The sequence below is a fragment of the Lathamus discolor genome, chromosome 9, assembly GCF_037157495.1.
Source record: "Lathamus discolor isolate bLatDis1 chromosome 9, bLatDis1.hap1, whole genome shotgun sequence".
Classification (NCBI taxonomy): Eukaryota; Metazoa; Chordata; class Aves; order Psittaciformes; family Psittacidae; genus Lathamus; species Lathamus discolor.
Window position 1 is genome coordinate 8,705,679 of NC_088892.1, and position 12,121 is coordinate 8,717,799.

The following is a 12,121-nucleotide window of genomic DNA, read 5'->3' on the forward strand; positions in this document are numbered from 1 at the left end:
TCAGCAAGCACAAGAGAATTTTATTCTGGAAAGTCCTAAACTGTTTGGCAGAAATGAGTTATTTTTACTGATAATTTCATGACAGAAATCAAAAGTGCTCTTTGTCATATGAATTAGTTTTAGGTAGTCCTGTGAGGAGCAGGCAGTTGGACTTGGTGATCCTTATGGGCCCTTCAGACTTGAGATATTCTATGATTCTGTGATTTCTAGCTTCAGGACTCCTGACCAAAGGCTAAGTTTGCTGTGCTGAGCTGGTGGCAGATGAGCCTGTGCATTAGGGTTTGTTTCTTCCTTGTGCTTACCTTCACCTGGGAGCATGACCTCTTCATCCAGCTGCTCCAGCACAGTAGGGCTCAGAGAGCATACATTTAGGTCCAAATGGGGTCACACTACAGAGAGCAGTGCAATACCTTGTTCTGATGTTCGCATCATGCTTCCTGTGCAGAAATGGGACTGCCATGTGCATTTAGAGAGCACCCTCTTCTGGGGGCAGCAGTGAAGGCTGCTCTCAATTGCAGATCTGTCTCCAGTGAAGCATCTGCTGAAAAATGGGTGTACACCAGCAGAGCTGGTTAAATGCAGCAATAAGTACTGCAACATTCTGAACACCTCCTAACTGCAGCCAGCAAGATGTAACTATTCCAGTGGCTTTAAGTTGGATTCTTAGAATAGGGTAATGGCCTATGATTCCATCGTGGACCTTTCCTGTACTGGGGAAAATTTGAGGACAGACCTGGTAAATCTCTGTTAAATTGTTGCAACTAATACGAATTTTCAATAAAACTATCTACATCCATAGAAAACATAGCAGCACTTTAATATAATGAAGAAAAACTCCCACAGACCAGCATGCATGGCTTTACCCTGCTCGCCCCCTCCACTCTCTGCGTACCCAAGGTGGGTGCAGGAGAACACCTAGACCTTTCTTCCACTGCCAGGCTGTCCCCAGCTTCTCATGTGCCTTGTGCCTGAAATGTCTGCAGCATTTTCCTTGCTCTTTAGACAAAACCTAAATTCATTGTAGTTGCATTGGAATAGAGGGAAGTTACCTTCTGGTGTTTCAATAAAAGTAAAACATCTTTAAAATGCTATTGTGAACAGAAAAATCATAGTGACAGACAAAACTTCATCAAAATTGCAGTTAAAATACAACCTTAATGAAATTTCAATACAGAAATGTTATTGGATACAGCAATTTTTACTTACTAAAGAAAATAACCTTAGCACATCATCCTGCTATAGAAACAGTGGGATGTGGTTTGTTTTCATACCTCAACAATATTTGTTATTTCAAAACCGAACAAAGGTAACAAGTAAGACTATCCAGTTAAAAGATAAATATTCCACATTTATATCTATGCTTTAAGAAAGTAAATGACATTAGATCTATATCGAGTACTGTAGATTACATTCTTCATTTTGAAGAGCAAAAACCATAGATATTTTGGCTAATAACTCAGTCACTTTTTTACACAAAAACCAAGAACTGTTGGAATGTGTTGATCAAATGGAATTGTCCAATGAAATTTTAGTCTCACTGAGGCCAAGGGAAGGTTGCCATTGACTTCAGCAGAGCCAGGAAGGATTTGCTGTCAGAGGGCTCCCTTGGCGCTATCCGAATGCCACAGCAATACCTGTGAGCCCACAAAGCAGGTTAGCAAACAGTGCTGGCTCTGAGGACCACAGAGCAGCCTGCAGCCTTCTTTCCAGCCCTGTATGCGCACAGGCAGGTCAGGTGTACTGGCTTGGCTTGGTAAAGTGAGGAAATAGAACACTGCTAAAAAATACAACTTGGAAGTGCTTCCTCCTTGCTGTCAGAGCAAGGCCGTGCTCAGATCTTCTTTCCCAGCATGCAGAATGAGACTATGGTCTGTCGATGGAGGGCACAGCTAGTACCATGGGTTGTATGGCAACTGAGAGAATATGCTGTGGCCCCAGGTCATGGAACTGGGCTATGTGGTGCACATTCAGGCTATGGAATCATAGAATGCTGCTATAATGTAGCATCAGGGGGGGTGGAACTACATGATCTTAGGGTCCTTTCCAACCCTAACCATTATGATTCTATGATCACAGGCCTGCTCCTTAACAGCTAGATGAGAGAGAGAAACTGTGACATGTAAAAGAGCACGGCATGAGGTATATACAATGTGGGAAAGACCCATGGGATTTGACAGGTCTGATCAGCTGCGTACCAAGCCCTCCAATGTTAGACCTCACCAGTAGTTTGAAATACGCTAAGGCAGCAGGTAAATGCAGTATGAACTATTGGCACTCTGTTGCCCACCAAAGGGAATAAACCATGCTGAAGGTTTACTGCTAAAGGCAAAAGGGGAACAGAGCTTCTGAAGTGTTAATGTTTCTTGCTCCTTTTCAGCTTCTGTTTGAAGATAGCAATATCATAATAGTTTTTAAACTTCACCAGGAAAATGGGTATTGGGATGATAATAGTTAACATGCCAAATACCGCTGCCAAGGCTGCCGTCACTTGGCCAGCTGTGGTGAGAGGGATAATATCTCCATAGCCAACTGTAGTGAGTGTGATCAAAGCCCACCAGAAGCAAACAAGAATGTCAGTGAAGTGCAGTTCCCCTGTGTAGGAGGGATGGCTACCCAGCAACTCCCCATAGAAAAAGAGAGAGCCAAAGAAGAGGGTCTCAAATGCCAAAATCATCAGCAGGATGCAAATCTCTCTGAGGATAGACTTGAGGGTGTAGCACAGAACCCTGAGGATCAGTGGTGTTTCTATCAGCTTGGATATCTTCAGGAGTTTGAGGAGATAGATAACTCGAACGAAGCCCAACCAAAGCCCTAGGCTTGGCACTCTCTGAATCTGCCCAGCCACAAAGAGTTCAATATAAACTGGGAAGAGGGAGAGGAAGTCAACCACATTGAGGGGATTTTGGAAGAACAACTTCTTGTCTGGGCAGAAACAAAATCGCACAGAGAACTCAAAAGTAAACCAGAGGACACAGAAAAGCTCCAGATGAAGCAAGTAGGCAGCCTGGTGGTAATAGGGCTCATGGTCATTGTGGGAGACCTCAGAATAGCCAACTGAGGTGAAGTTAGCAGTAAAGAACTCAAACTGTGCCTTGGTCTCCTCACAGAATACGATGACAATTCCAACGATGAACAGCAGAGAAACAAAAGCCAAGCACTGCAGAGGGAGGAAAGGGCACACATGCAGTTAGTTCAACAAAGTATCCCGTAGCCTCACTGCCCCACCACAACCCCAGGATCACTTCCACAGGCACTGTACAATCTCAGACTCATCTTTCTCAAATCACCATCGTTTTGCTCACAGGGAGCGCATTTTCTCCTTCCAGATTGGAAAAATAGGAGAGAAGACTGAAGTCAAAGAAAAAAACCACCTGAACTCGTATATCAGAGTTTGTAAGGAAGGGAAATATCCAACAGCTGGAGTAATGCGGACAGCCTCACACTGGGGGCCTCTTCAGCACAAAGTGTTGGCTCCAGAAACACCAGCAGCACAGAAAACACCCTCTGCAGCCTCTGACTTGGGTTTGTTGCTCTACATGCCTGACATTTTAAAGAGGCATGGGGCATGCCTTTTGTACAGAGAGCAGGGACAAGAGGAGGAGAGAAGAAGAAGGAGGTGTCTGTTAATGAGAGAATTTTATTTTCCTTTTTCAATCTGGGACTCAAAGCATATTTATCAAAGCTGTGAACCCATTAGCATTTTTCATGGACCCATGCCAGCAATCCCAAAGGACACACGCTGTGTCCATCACCACATATAGTATTACCTTAGCACTGAAAGAGGAAAAGGGTTTTTCAAACATAGACCAAATCTTTGGCTGCCATCTGGTTCGCCAGCTCAGATCCCTTCTTTCTGTCTGGACTATGAGGCACTGGTCATCAGTCTGCTCATTTTCATCCAAAATGTTAAACTCCTCTGGCTGCACCTCTCTGTTATTCAGCTTCAGCCAGCAGCAGGATGCTAGCTGTGCCTCATTGATTTCCCAGAATGCCAGCTCTTCTTCCAAGACTGACCTACAGGTATCAATAGGACAGTGGAAATGTTTAGTCCTATAATAGTTCAATACGTAGCTGAAGATCTCGGCACTCCTATCAAAAAAGAACTCTTTGGTGGCGGGATCATAGTCGTAGATGCTTGAGGCATGGGGCTCTGTGAGGCTGCACAGCTTCGTCCCTGGGAAGGTCCGGAGGGTGCTGCTGTATGTCTCATATCTGACTCCCCCAATATTCAGAATGATTTTTTCCTTGGAGCCTTCCATCTGTGAGGGAGGAGGGAGGCACAAGTCCTCATAGGCTCTTGTTTATCTTCAGTCAAAAAGAGAAGAACACAAATTAAAAGAAATAAAGCAAGCTTTGGAAGGTTTTCCGGGTACCTCATTCCAGTGCTTTTAAAGCATATTTTGTACTTGAAACCTGCATCTCCTACAGGGAGGAAGGCACTCTGCCATTTCCCATCAAGTTCAGCGCCTGCTCCCAGACCCTGCTCCATGTCCCTATGATCTGAGCTCTTTTCAGGAGAGGTATCAAACTAAATGACAGACATCTGGTTTGCACTGCTCTCCCTGCCAGCTTTTCCCCATGGGGACAGAGAGCACACTCCAGAGCCTGTTTCAGCACATTTGGTTCATATAGTATAGATAATCTTGCAATAAACTCATTTGAGGTGAAGGTTTTTCCTTAAGTCATCCCTGCACAAAGCCAAATAACCTTTCCCTCTTCAGGAAGCTGCTCCTTACCTGGAATCTCTATGCAGGATTCCTGGACTAGAGAGAAATGCAGAACACCATACTGCTGCTTCCTTCAGGGCTGGCTGACATCTCAGAATAGCACCAGAACCTGCTGCCAAGGCTCTGAAAGCATGTTCGTGTTGCTTATTTCCTGTAATACATCCCTTGTTTTACTCTTCAAAATCCAACATACCTGGGAGAAACTCGAGCCCTGCTTCATGAATGTTATTGTAAGAAGGGAGAGAAACCAAGGATCTCTGCAACCCGAGGAGCACAGAGGACAGGTACGGAATAGGGGCAGCATGTTCTTATGGAAGCGTCTAGGGCTGCCTTTCACTCACAGGTATCCACTTCTGATTGTCTGTACCTTTCCATTTCCCCTCCTCCATTCCTACATGTTTCCATCCAACTTTCTCTTATGCCCTGCATTTCTAGTTCTTGCCCTTCTCATAACTGAGCAAGCCTATGTATCTTTCCTGCTTAGACTCTCTTACCCAGAGATGGCTGCTAAGTGCGCTGAGACCATGTACACAGAAATTCCAGTTGCCCCTCGTCTCTTTTTTGCAGAAAGTGCTCAGCATGGGAGTCACAGATCACTTCTGCAACAAGTCTTCCCATGCAGGATCGGGAGGGAAACAAGCCCTGCACCGGGGGGTCTCTGGAAGTAAAGAACTTCATCCAGCACCTCATTCAGCTTTATCAGAAAGGCTGGAAGATGCAGCTTGGTCACACACTCACAGCACAAGAGAATTACTGCCCATCTGCTGTCCTTGCCAATCCCAACACATGTGAGGCTTCATGCAGCTTCACCCTAAAAATTCCACTGGCTTCAGTAAGGGCAGGATTGAGCATAGGGACTAAAAGTGTGCAGGCATTGCTTAGCAGTTTCTGCACAGGAATCCACACAGTGTGACTCCAAGCAGGTTAGATTAATTCAGCACTCAGCAAATCTGGAGTTACAATATTGGTCTCTGTTGCCTGACTGTAAAGAGCACAGTGATTTTTGAGATCCCAGCTGAACTTTCCTTTATCTGCTGAGAATGCCAGATACCTCTTGCTCAAACATAACAATCCCCATGTGAAAAATGAGTCAAGAAGTGCCATTTCATATTCTTACCTTAGTGCTATTGCAGCAACTCTGCAACCAGAAGAAAGGAGAAGAGACTGGGAAGAACAGAGACAAATTCAGTGAAAACAGGATGTTCAATGGCTAGTCTCCAAAGCTCAAGTCTCATAGATGCCAGAAAACAAAACCAGCCAATAGCACTGAAAAGAGGCAGAGGCCCCTCTCCCTTGTTCTCTGCCCTATCAGCACTTGCTCTCCCCACTCCAAGGAATAACACTTGAACAAGGAGGCAACAACTGCCAGGCCAGATATACTCTGACTATGCTGTCACCCGCTGCTCTACTAAGTCTCAAAGGGCCACAATGGGAAATAGGTACAGCTCAAATGTCTTAGGACCAATTAGAGATTTAACTTTCAAGCCACAGAAAGGCAGACAGAGCATTGCTCTTGGCCATGCCTTATTCAAGTTTAAGTTAAAATTAATACTGAGAACAACAGGAACAAACAAATAAAATGCCCAAAACACCAGGCTCATCTTCTTGTCACATTCTCTCCTTTTTCTGGTTTGAAGGGCTTTTACTTCATTTCTGCATGACCCAAAGCTTAACCTTTTGTACCCACTGATTTTAAATGCATTTTTTGTGATTGATTACTCCAGTAAAAGGGTTGGCACACGGTTAATAATCCCAGTCAAGAAAGGCATGCTGTGTGTGAAATTTCCTCTTGGCTGACATTCCAAGGCTGGTTCTAAGTATCACCTCTGCTTACTTCATACTATTTGGAAAGAAAATAGGAAAAGGAATTTCCTTATTCCCAGAAAAAGCAAGACTATTCAGGAAGGCTCTGGGGGCTTCCTTTTCAGTTAAACAAATGAAAACCAGATTCGTGTCTCTTCAGAGGAAGTAGTATCACAGTTCACCTGCTGGGTTGTTAATCTTAATCCACCACCTATGTAACCCTGACACACCAAAACCTCTTTTCTTTTAAAAAGTAGGTTTTCCATTTAGGCTTTTTACCTAGAAAGCAGTCTGGTTCTTCACTCGTCATTGACACTTCGCCTGCAGGTGCAAGTAACTCCACTCACCTTAACCATCCAGACTCCCAAAGTACTACAGGGACACCACAAGACAATCCTGGCCTCCTCTCAGCCAACACCACAGCAAGGCTGCAGAAACTAGGATAGCAAATTACTGCCAATCTTGTGTGGGACATTCCAGGCAACAAGCCATCTTTGCCCATTACCTCCCAATTCCCTACTGAGCAACTTTAAAGCCAGATATCATAAGAGCATCAGGACAAACATAAGTGCCCTTACGTCTGGGCTCTGAAAGCACATGAAGCATGTGAAATCTACACTGGTTCAGTCCTTGCTCCCTTCCATCTCTATAATAGGCACCAAACTCTTCACAACCTTCTCGCTCTCCACAGAGAATAGAAATGAAAAATAATCCTTTTCATTTAATTTCTGATCTGTCTCTGAGGTTCTGGAAGCAGGTGATCTGGTCAAGTTGGATGCATCCTATCTGTTCCACAGCACTGGCAGCATTTGCCTTTTATGACCTTTGCACTGCCGTTGATTTCTGAAACCCAGAAATAATCTGGCAAGCAAAATGACACATGGTGTTCCTATGCTCTGAATAAGGCCCTTTGATTGCAGTAAACAGCTTGTCCTTTCAGAACATTTTTTAAGCAGATGAAAAGTGCAACTCCATTTCCAGAGAACAGGGCCCTGTTCCAAGTTTTCTCCCTGCCTCATATCTTCTGAGAATTCACTTTAACTGCATGAGGCGCTGCGGGAGTTTGGCAACGAATGTTAAATCTGTTCCCTCAACCTTACACTTCTTTTGAGTAATGAAACTCTTGTTTCAGTTTGGCACACGCTTAACACCCAAGAACAAGGTAGACTTTTTCTGGGGGAGGAGGTTGAAGCTGTATTAAACTGAGGCATCTGTCAAAGACAGTGATTTAACAGAACTCATTTAACAGAACTCATTTAACAGAACTCATTCAGCATTTCTTTACCATAATCTCTGGTATTCAATAAAATAAATATTTCATACAGGGCAGAAAAAATACATTTTTTCCCATTCCCTCATGTTCAGATGCACGTGGTCTCAACTATGCACTCATGCATACTCATGTTAGTCTAAATGATGTGTGTGTGTGTGTTAACTGCATTTGTACTAGAATATAAGATGAGCTTTATCTTTCCAGAATAAACGTTTCTTCAGAGAACGTTCATAGAAAGCTGGTGAGGATGATGGTCCTCAGCGCTGATGACACCGATGGTTTCAGTTGCTGCTCAGTGATGTTTACTCTGACCAAGGACTTTTTGAGCCTCATGCTCTGCCAGGGAGGAGGGGAAGCCGGGAGGAAGCAGAGACAGGACACCTGACCCAAACTGACCAAAGAGGTATTCCATAGCACAGCACGGCATGCCCGGTATATACACTGGGGGCAGTTACCCAGAAGGGGGAGATCACTGCTCGGTCGGGCTGGGTATCGGTCGGCGGGTGGTGAGCAGTTGTGTTCTCTTCCCTTGTTATTCCCCTTATCATTATTATCATTGGTGGCAGCAGCAGTGATTTGTGTTATACCTTAGTTACTGGACTGCTCTTACCTCAACCCGTGGGAGTTACATTCTTCTGATTCTCCTCCTCATCCCTCCAGGAGCCTGGGGGAGGAAAAGGGGGCAGTGAGCAAGCGGCTGCGTGGTTCTGAGTTACGGCTGGGCTTAACCCACAACGATGATTAACAGTTTTGCAAACAAAACCTTGCTTCAGAGTACTGAATAAGGAAGCTTAAGCTATCCTGAAGTCCTGACAGCCCTGGGGAAAGACCAAGCTACTCCCTACGTGCAGGAGATAGCACCAGAGTCTACACACTTAGCTTTTCTGCTAGGAACACCAGTGTAAGTAGGTTTTATAGATTCCCACCTCCAGTGCTGTTTTCCCATCCCATTTTTCAGCTCTGCCTCCCCTGTGATGTCTAACACAAATGTATTCCTGGGATTCAACAAATCAGGGAAAACAGAAGCTTAAAAAGATAAAAAAATCCTCCAGAAATAAGGTGACTTATAGCCTGACACAGCCTACTGCAAAAACCAACTGCAATGGGAAAGAAAAGCAGTTAAGTCTCATTCCCTGGTTGGAAGGTCGGGGACACTGAAAGCATCCGTACCATGGGTGCTGTTTTAGTCAGGAGAGCTGCCCCTTCCCTCTCCCTTCAGGCCCATGATGGTGCCCATCATGGGCCTGAAAGAGTATAAAAGAGTGGCCCAAAACAGTGTATCACTGGAGGGGGCCAGGCTGCTCCAAAGACACTGAGTTCAGACAGCTCGTACACATCCAGTGTGAAGCTCCATGTTACCCCCTCACATCGTGCCACTGGGGCCACGTTATGCATCCCACCAAGTTCACCACCCTGCCCTGAAGTCCTCGGGACGCTCTTCTTCGCACTGCTCTCTTCACCCGCCTCACAACACATCTCACCGTCCCCCCGCCGTCTCCAGCTTACGCCAGGGGAGAGCTCTGCCTGTTTTGCACCCTCTTTCGGCCGTAGCCCAAAAGAGTATCAATGGAGGGACCAGACTGCTCCAAGCCCCGTGCACCCTGCTCAGGCGGAAGGCGTCCCTGCCCTCGGCAGGGGGTTGGAACTGGAGGAGCTGCAAGACCCCCACAGCCACATCCCCTCACCCCATGAAACCCAGCCCGGAGCGGCCACGGCCCGGCCTCCCGCTGCCTCTCCCCGCCCCGGAAGCGGCCCGGGGAGCGTTGCGCAGGCGCGGGGCGGTGCGCAGGGGGAAGCGGGGTTCATGGCGGGCGGCGCGGGGGAGTCGTGGCGCCGCGGGAGGCGCGGCTGGTCCCGGTCCCGGACCCAGTCCCAGTCCCCGGCCCGCAAGCGGCTGCGGCCGCTGCGGACTGTGGTAGCGTGGAGGGGCAGGGCGGAGTGGGACCAGGTGATGGTGGGGCTGTACTGCGGGGACAGCCGGCTGCAGCAGGAGGCGCTGGACCGGGTCTCGGCCTGGAAGAGTCGGTACGGGCCGCTCACCGCGGGCACGGAGCGCGGCGGGGCCTCGGCCGGGCTGCTCCTGCCGCTCTCTGGCTCGGGTTCATAGGGTGCTCCGCGCCCGGCCGGTTGCCGGTGCGGAAGCAGCGAGGGGGAGTAGGAGCCGTGGGTGCTGGCAGCTTCACGGGCGGGTTTCCCGAGGCAGTGCTGCAGTGAGCAGTGCAGGGCCCCCAGATCGCCTCAGCCTGGTTGTGCTGCCCCTGCTGCATCCGTAGGCAAGAGCAGTGTCGATACGGCATCTTGTATAGTGAGAGTGCTTAGTGTGTCCGTGAATACTCATTGCAACATGGGCCTAGGTGTAGCCATGTAATCGCTGTTCTAAATAAAAACCATCTGGAAAGAGCCTCTGCTGGCTTTTTGCATATTGTTTCTCAGGGTGTTAGCTAGCGTAGAGCACAAAGTGTAGCCCAAAAGTTGCCCTTTTTTGCAGGGGGGCTGTGTTCTTGTGAGGCTGCTCACCTATATTTCCTTTATATTTAGGTATGGCCCCAAAATGCCTCTTGCAGTGGATTGCACCGCTGAACTGATCCGTTGTAAGGTCCTGGACTCATCTGGCAGGTTGAAGTCGCATGAGCTCATCCTCTCTTATGGGCTGGCTCTGGTAAGGTAGGGAGACCAGTGTGCTGTGAGAGACCTGGGCAGATAGCATTATTCAGCGGTCTAATTTCACTTTGCATCTCCGGGACCACAGCATGTGGGGGATTTGTCTCGGGGGTTCCAAGTTTCTCTGCAGCTCTCGGTAGTCATTTATCATTTCTCTAACCTGCTTGCAGATTTGTCAACTTGATCACTGAAAGGAAACAGAAAATGGTCAGCATTCCTCTGAGGCAGTTAGCAAAAGAGGTAAATATTTATTAAGAGTAATTTGATAACTTACGTTTATACACACAGAGCTTATGCATCTGGTGGAGGGAGTTGGGGGGCATCATTCTTTTGTAGACAAAATAAGGGATATAGGTGCCAGTTCTTTCCAACTGCAAAGTTTGGAAGGGGCTTGATGTATTTAGGTCAGATTAGGAGCAACAAGTTGATGATCATCAAAGCATTTTGAGTCATGTGTGATCAAAAAGTCTTTGATTTTCGTGTGGGTAGTCCCACTTGACATAGACACCACATGTTTATGTTTAAATTCTAGTCTTTGACAAGCAATGCTATACATAAAAAGCCCTTAATCACCTTTGCAGACATTTTCATCTGTGCCTCTCTTGAGGTGAGCTTGTCTTTTTCATGGAGAAGGGAAGGTTTGAATTGTAACTGTAGTAGCAGGACCAGCTTGAGTGCTGTTATTGCCATCTGCACTGAGCATCACATCTGGGTCTGAACAGCGAGTGAAGAACTGACAGTATTTGAGGCTCTCCTGTTTACGCAGCCTTGTCTGGGGCCCCTGTGTGAGAATGATATGGTGGTTTTGGGGGTTTTATCTTGGTTTTTAAGAAAAATAAAAGCACCTTTTTAAGGAAGATGCTGCTTCTCGCCTTTTGAAACTGATCAGTCTGAAAAATAGAGGTCTTGCGTAAAGTTAGTTGTCCTTGGGAAAGTGGTAAAAAACTGCACAAGCTAGAGTGTGTATGATTTGTGTATTATATGTGATATGATTTGTATCTTTGCTGTGCAAACTGTCATCCAGTTTAAAGGAATTAAACTGCTTCTCAGTATCCACTTAAATTATACGTAGCAACTCTGTCTAAAAACACATCTGTTGTTGCAAGTAATGTTGAAGAACTTAATCTGTAAAATCCCAAGTTTGTGAGGACTCTAGGCCAGAGGAGGCAATCCCAGCCCATTCTTGAACTGGGAGGTTAGGGGACTGTGGTGCAGGAGTGGCCCGGATGAGGCCGTTCCCACTCAGATTCCCTGCAGCCGTGTATTGTTGTGGCATGATGCGGTGGGAGCTGCGGGGTAACACCAGTGGCTGTTCTTCCAGGTGGATATCCCTATCTGGGTTGTGGATCTTCGTCACGAGCTGACCCATGGGAAGCTGCCACGTTTGGCTCTGTGCCGCAAGGGTGAGCACTGCTGGTGGAGGGCTTGGCCTGAGAGGGGCTCAGGGTAGCAATGCCAGTGCCATAGGTCCTGAGGGGCACATGCTTCCTCCGTTCTGGGACACTGCAGGGCAGGCAGTGTGCTCATCCTGGCAGGGAGACTTGTAGTGTGAGACACTGGGAGGATTTCCTGCAGCCCTGTGGAGGTAGCTGAGCTGTGTCCAGTGGCTCCAGGCAGTGATGCATCACAGGCAGTTGTCCACAGACTTTCTCCTTCC

At 47.0% G+C, this 12,121-nt stretch overlaps 2 protein-coding genes across 9 annotated transcripts in view; one reads left to right on the forward strand and one right to left on the reverse strand.

The window, feature by feature from the left end:
- LOC136019489 (potassium voltage-gated channel subfamily C member 1-like) lies at positions 1–9,858 on the reverse strand. Of its 7 annotated transcripts, XM_065689747.1 has the most exons (6): positions 9,285–9,436; positions 8,414–8,467; positions 5,845–5,891; positions 4,737–4,878; positions 3,768–4,305; positions 1–3,157 (listed from the first exon to the last, which is right to left on the reverse strand). In XM_065689747.1, exons 5-6 carry the CDS (start codon positions 4,257–4,259, stop codon positions 2,354–2,356), a joined length of 1,296 nt encoding a protein of 431 aa, XP_065545819.1. In that variant the 5' UTR covers positions 4,260–4,305; positions 4,737–4,878; positions 5,845–5,891; positions 8,414–8,467; positions 9,285–9,436; the 3' UTR covers positions 1–2,353. The 7 variants fall into 7 exon arrangements, with proteins under 7 accessions (XP_065545819.1, XP_065545817.1, XP_065545822.1 ...); XM_065689745.1 differs by lacking the exon at positions 4,737–4,878; XM_065689750.1 differs by lacking the exons at positions 4,737–4,878; positions 5,845–5,891; positions 9,285–9,436 and adding an exon at positions 9,844–9,858.
- LAS1L (LAS1 like ribosome biogenesis factor) overlaps positions 9,574–12,121 on the forward strand; it is a 22,688-nt gene continuing 20,140 nt past the window's right edge. The window contains exons 1-4 of one of the 2 annotated variants that reach the window (XM_065689743.1): positions 9,574–9,828; positions 10,342–10,467; positions 10,635–10,704; positions 11,786–11,867. In XM_065689743.1, coding sequence (XP_065545815.1) covers positions 9,608–9,828; positions 10,342–10,467; positions 10,635–10,704; positions 11,786–11,867 — 499 coding nt within the window. In that variant the 5' untranslated portion in view covers positions 9,574–9,607. The remainder of the gene's footprint in view (positions 9,829–10,341; positions 10,468–10,634; positions 10,705–11,785; positions 11,868–12,121) is intronic. The other variant, XM_065689742.1, reaches the window with a different exon arrangement.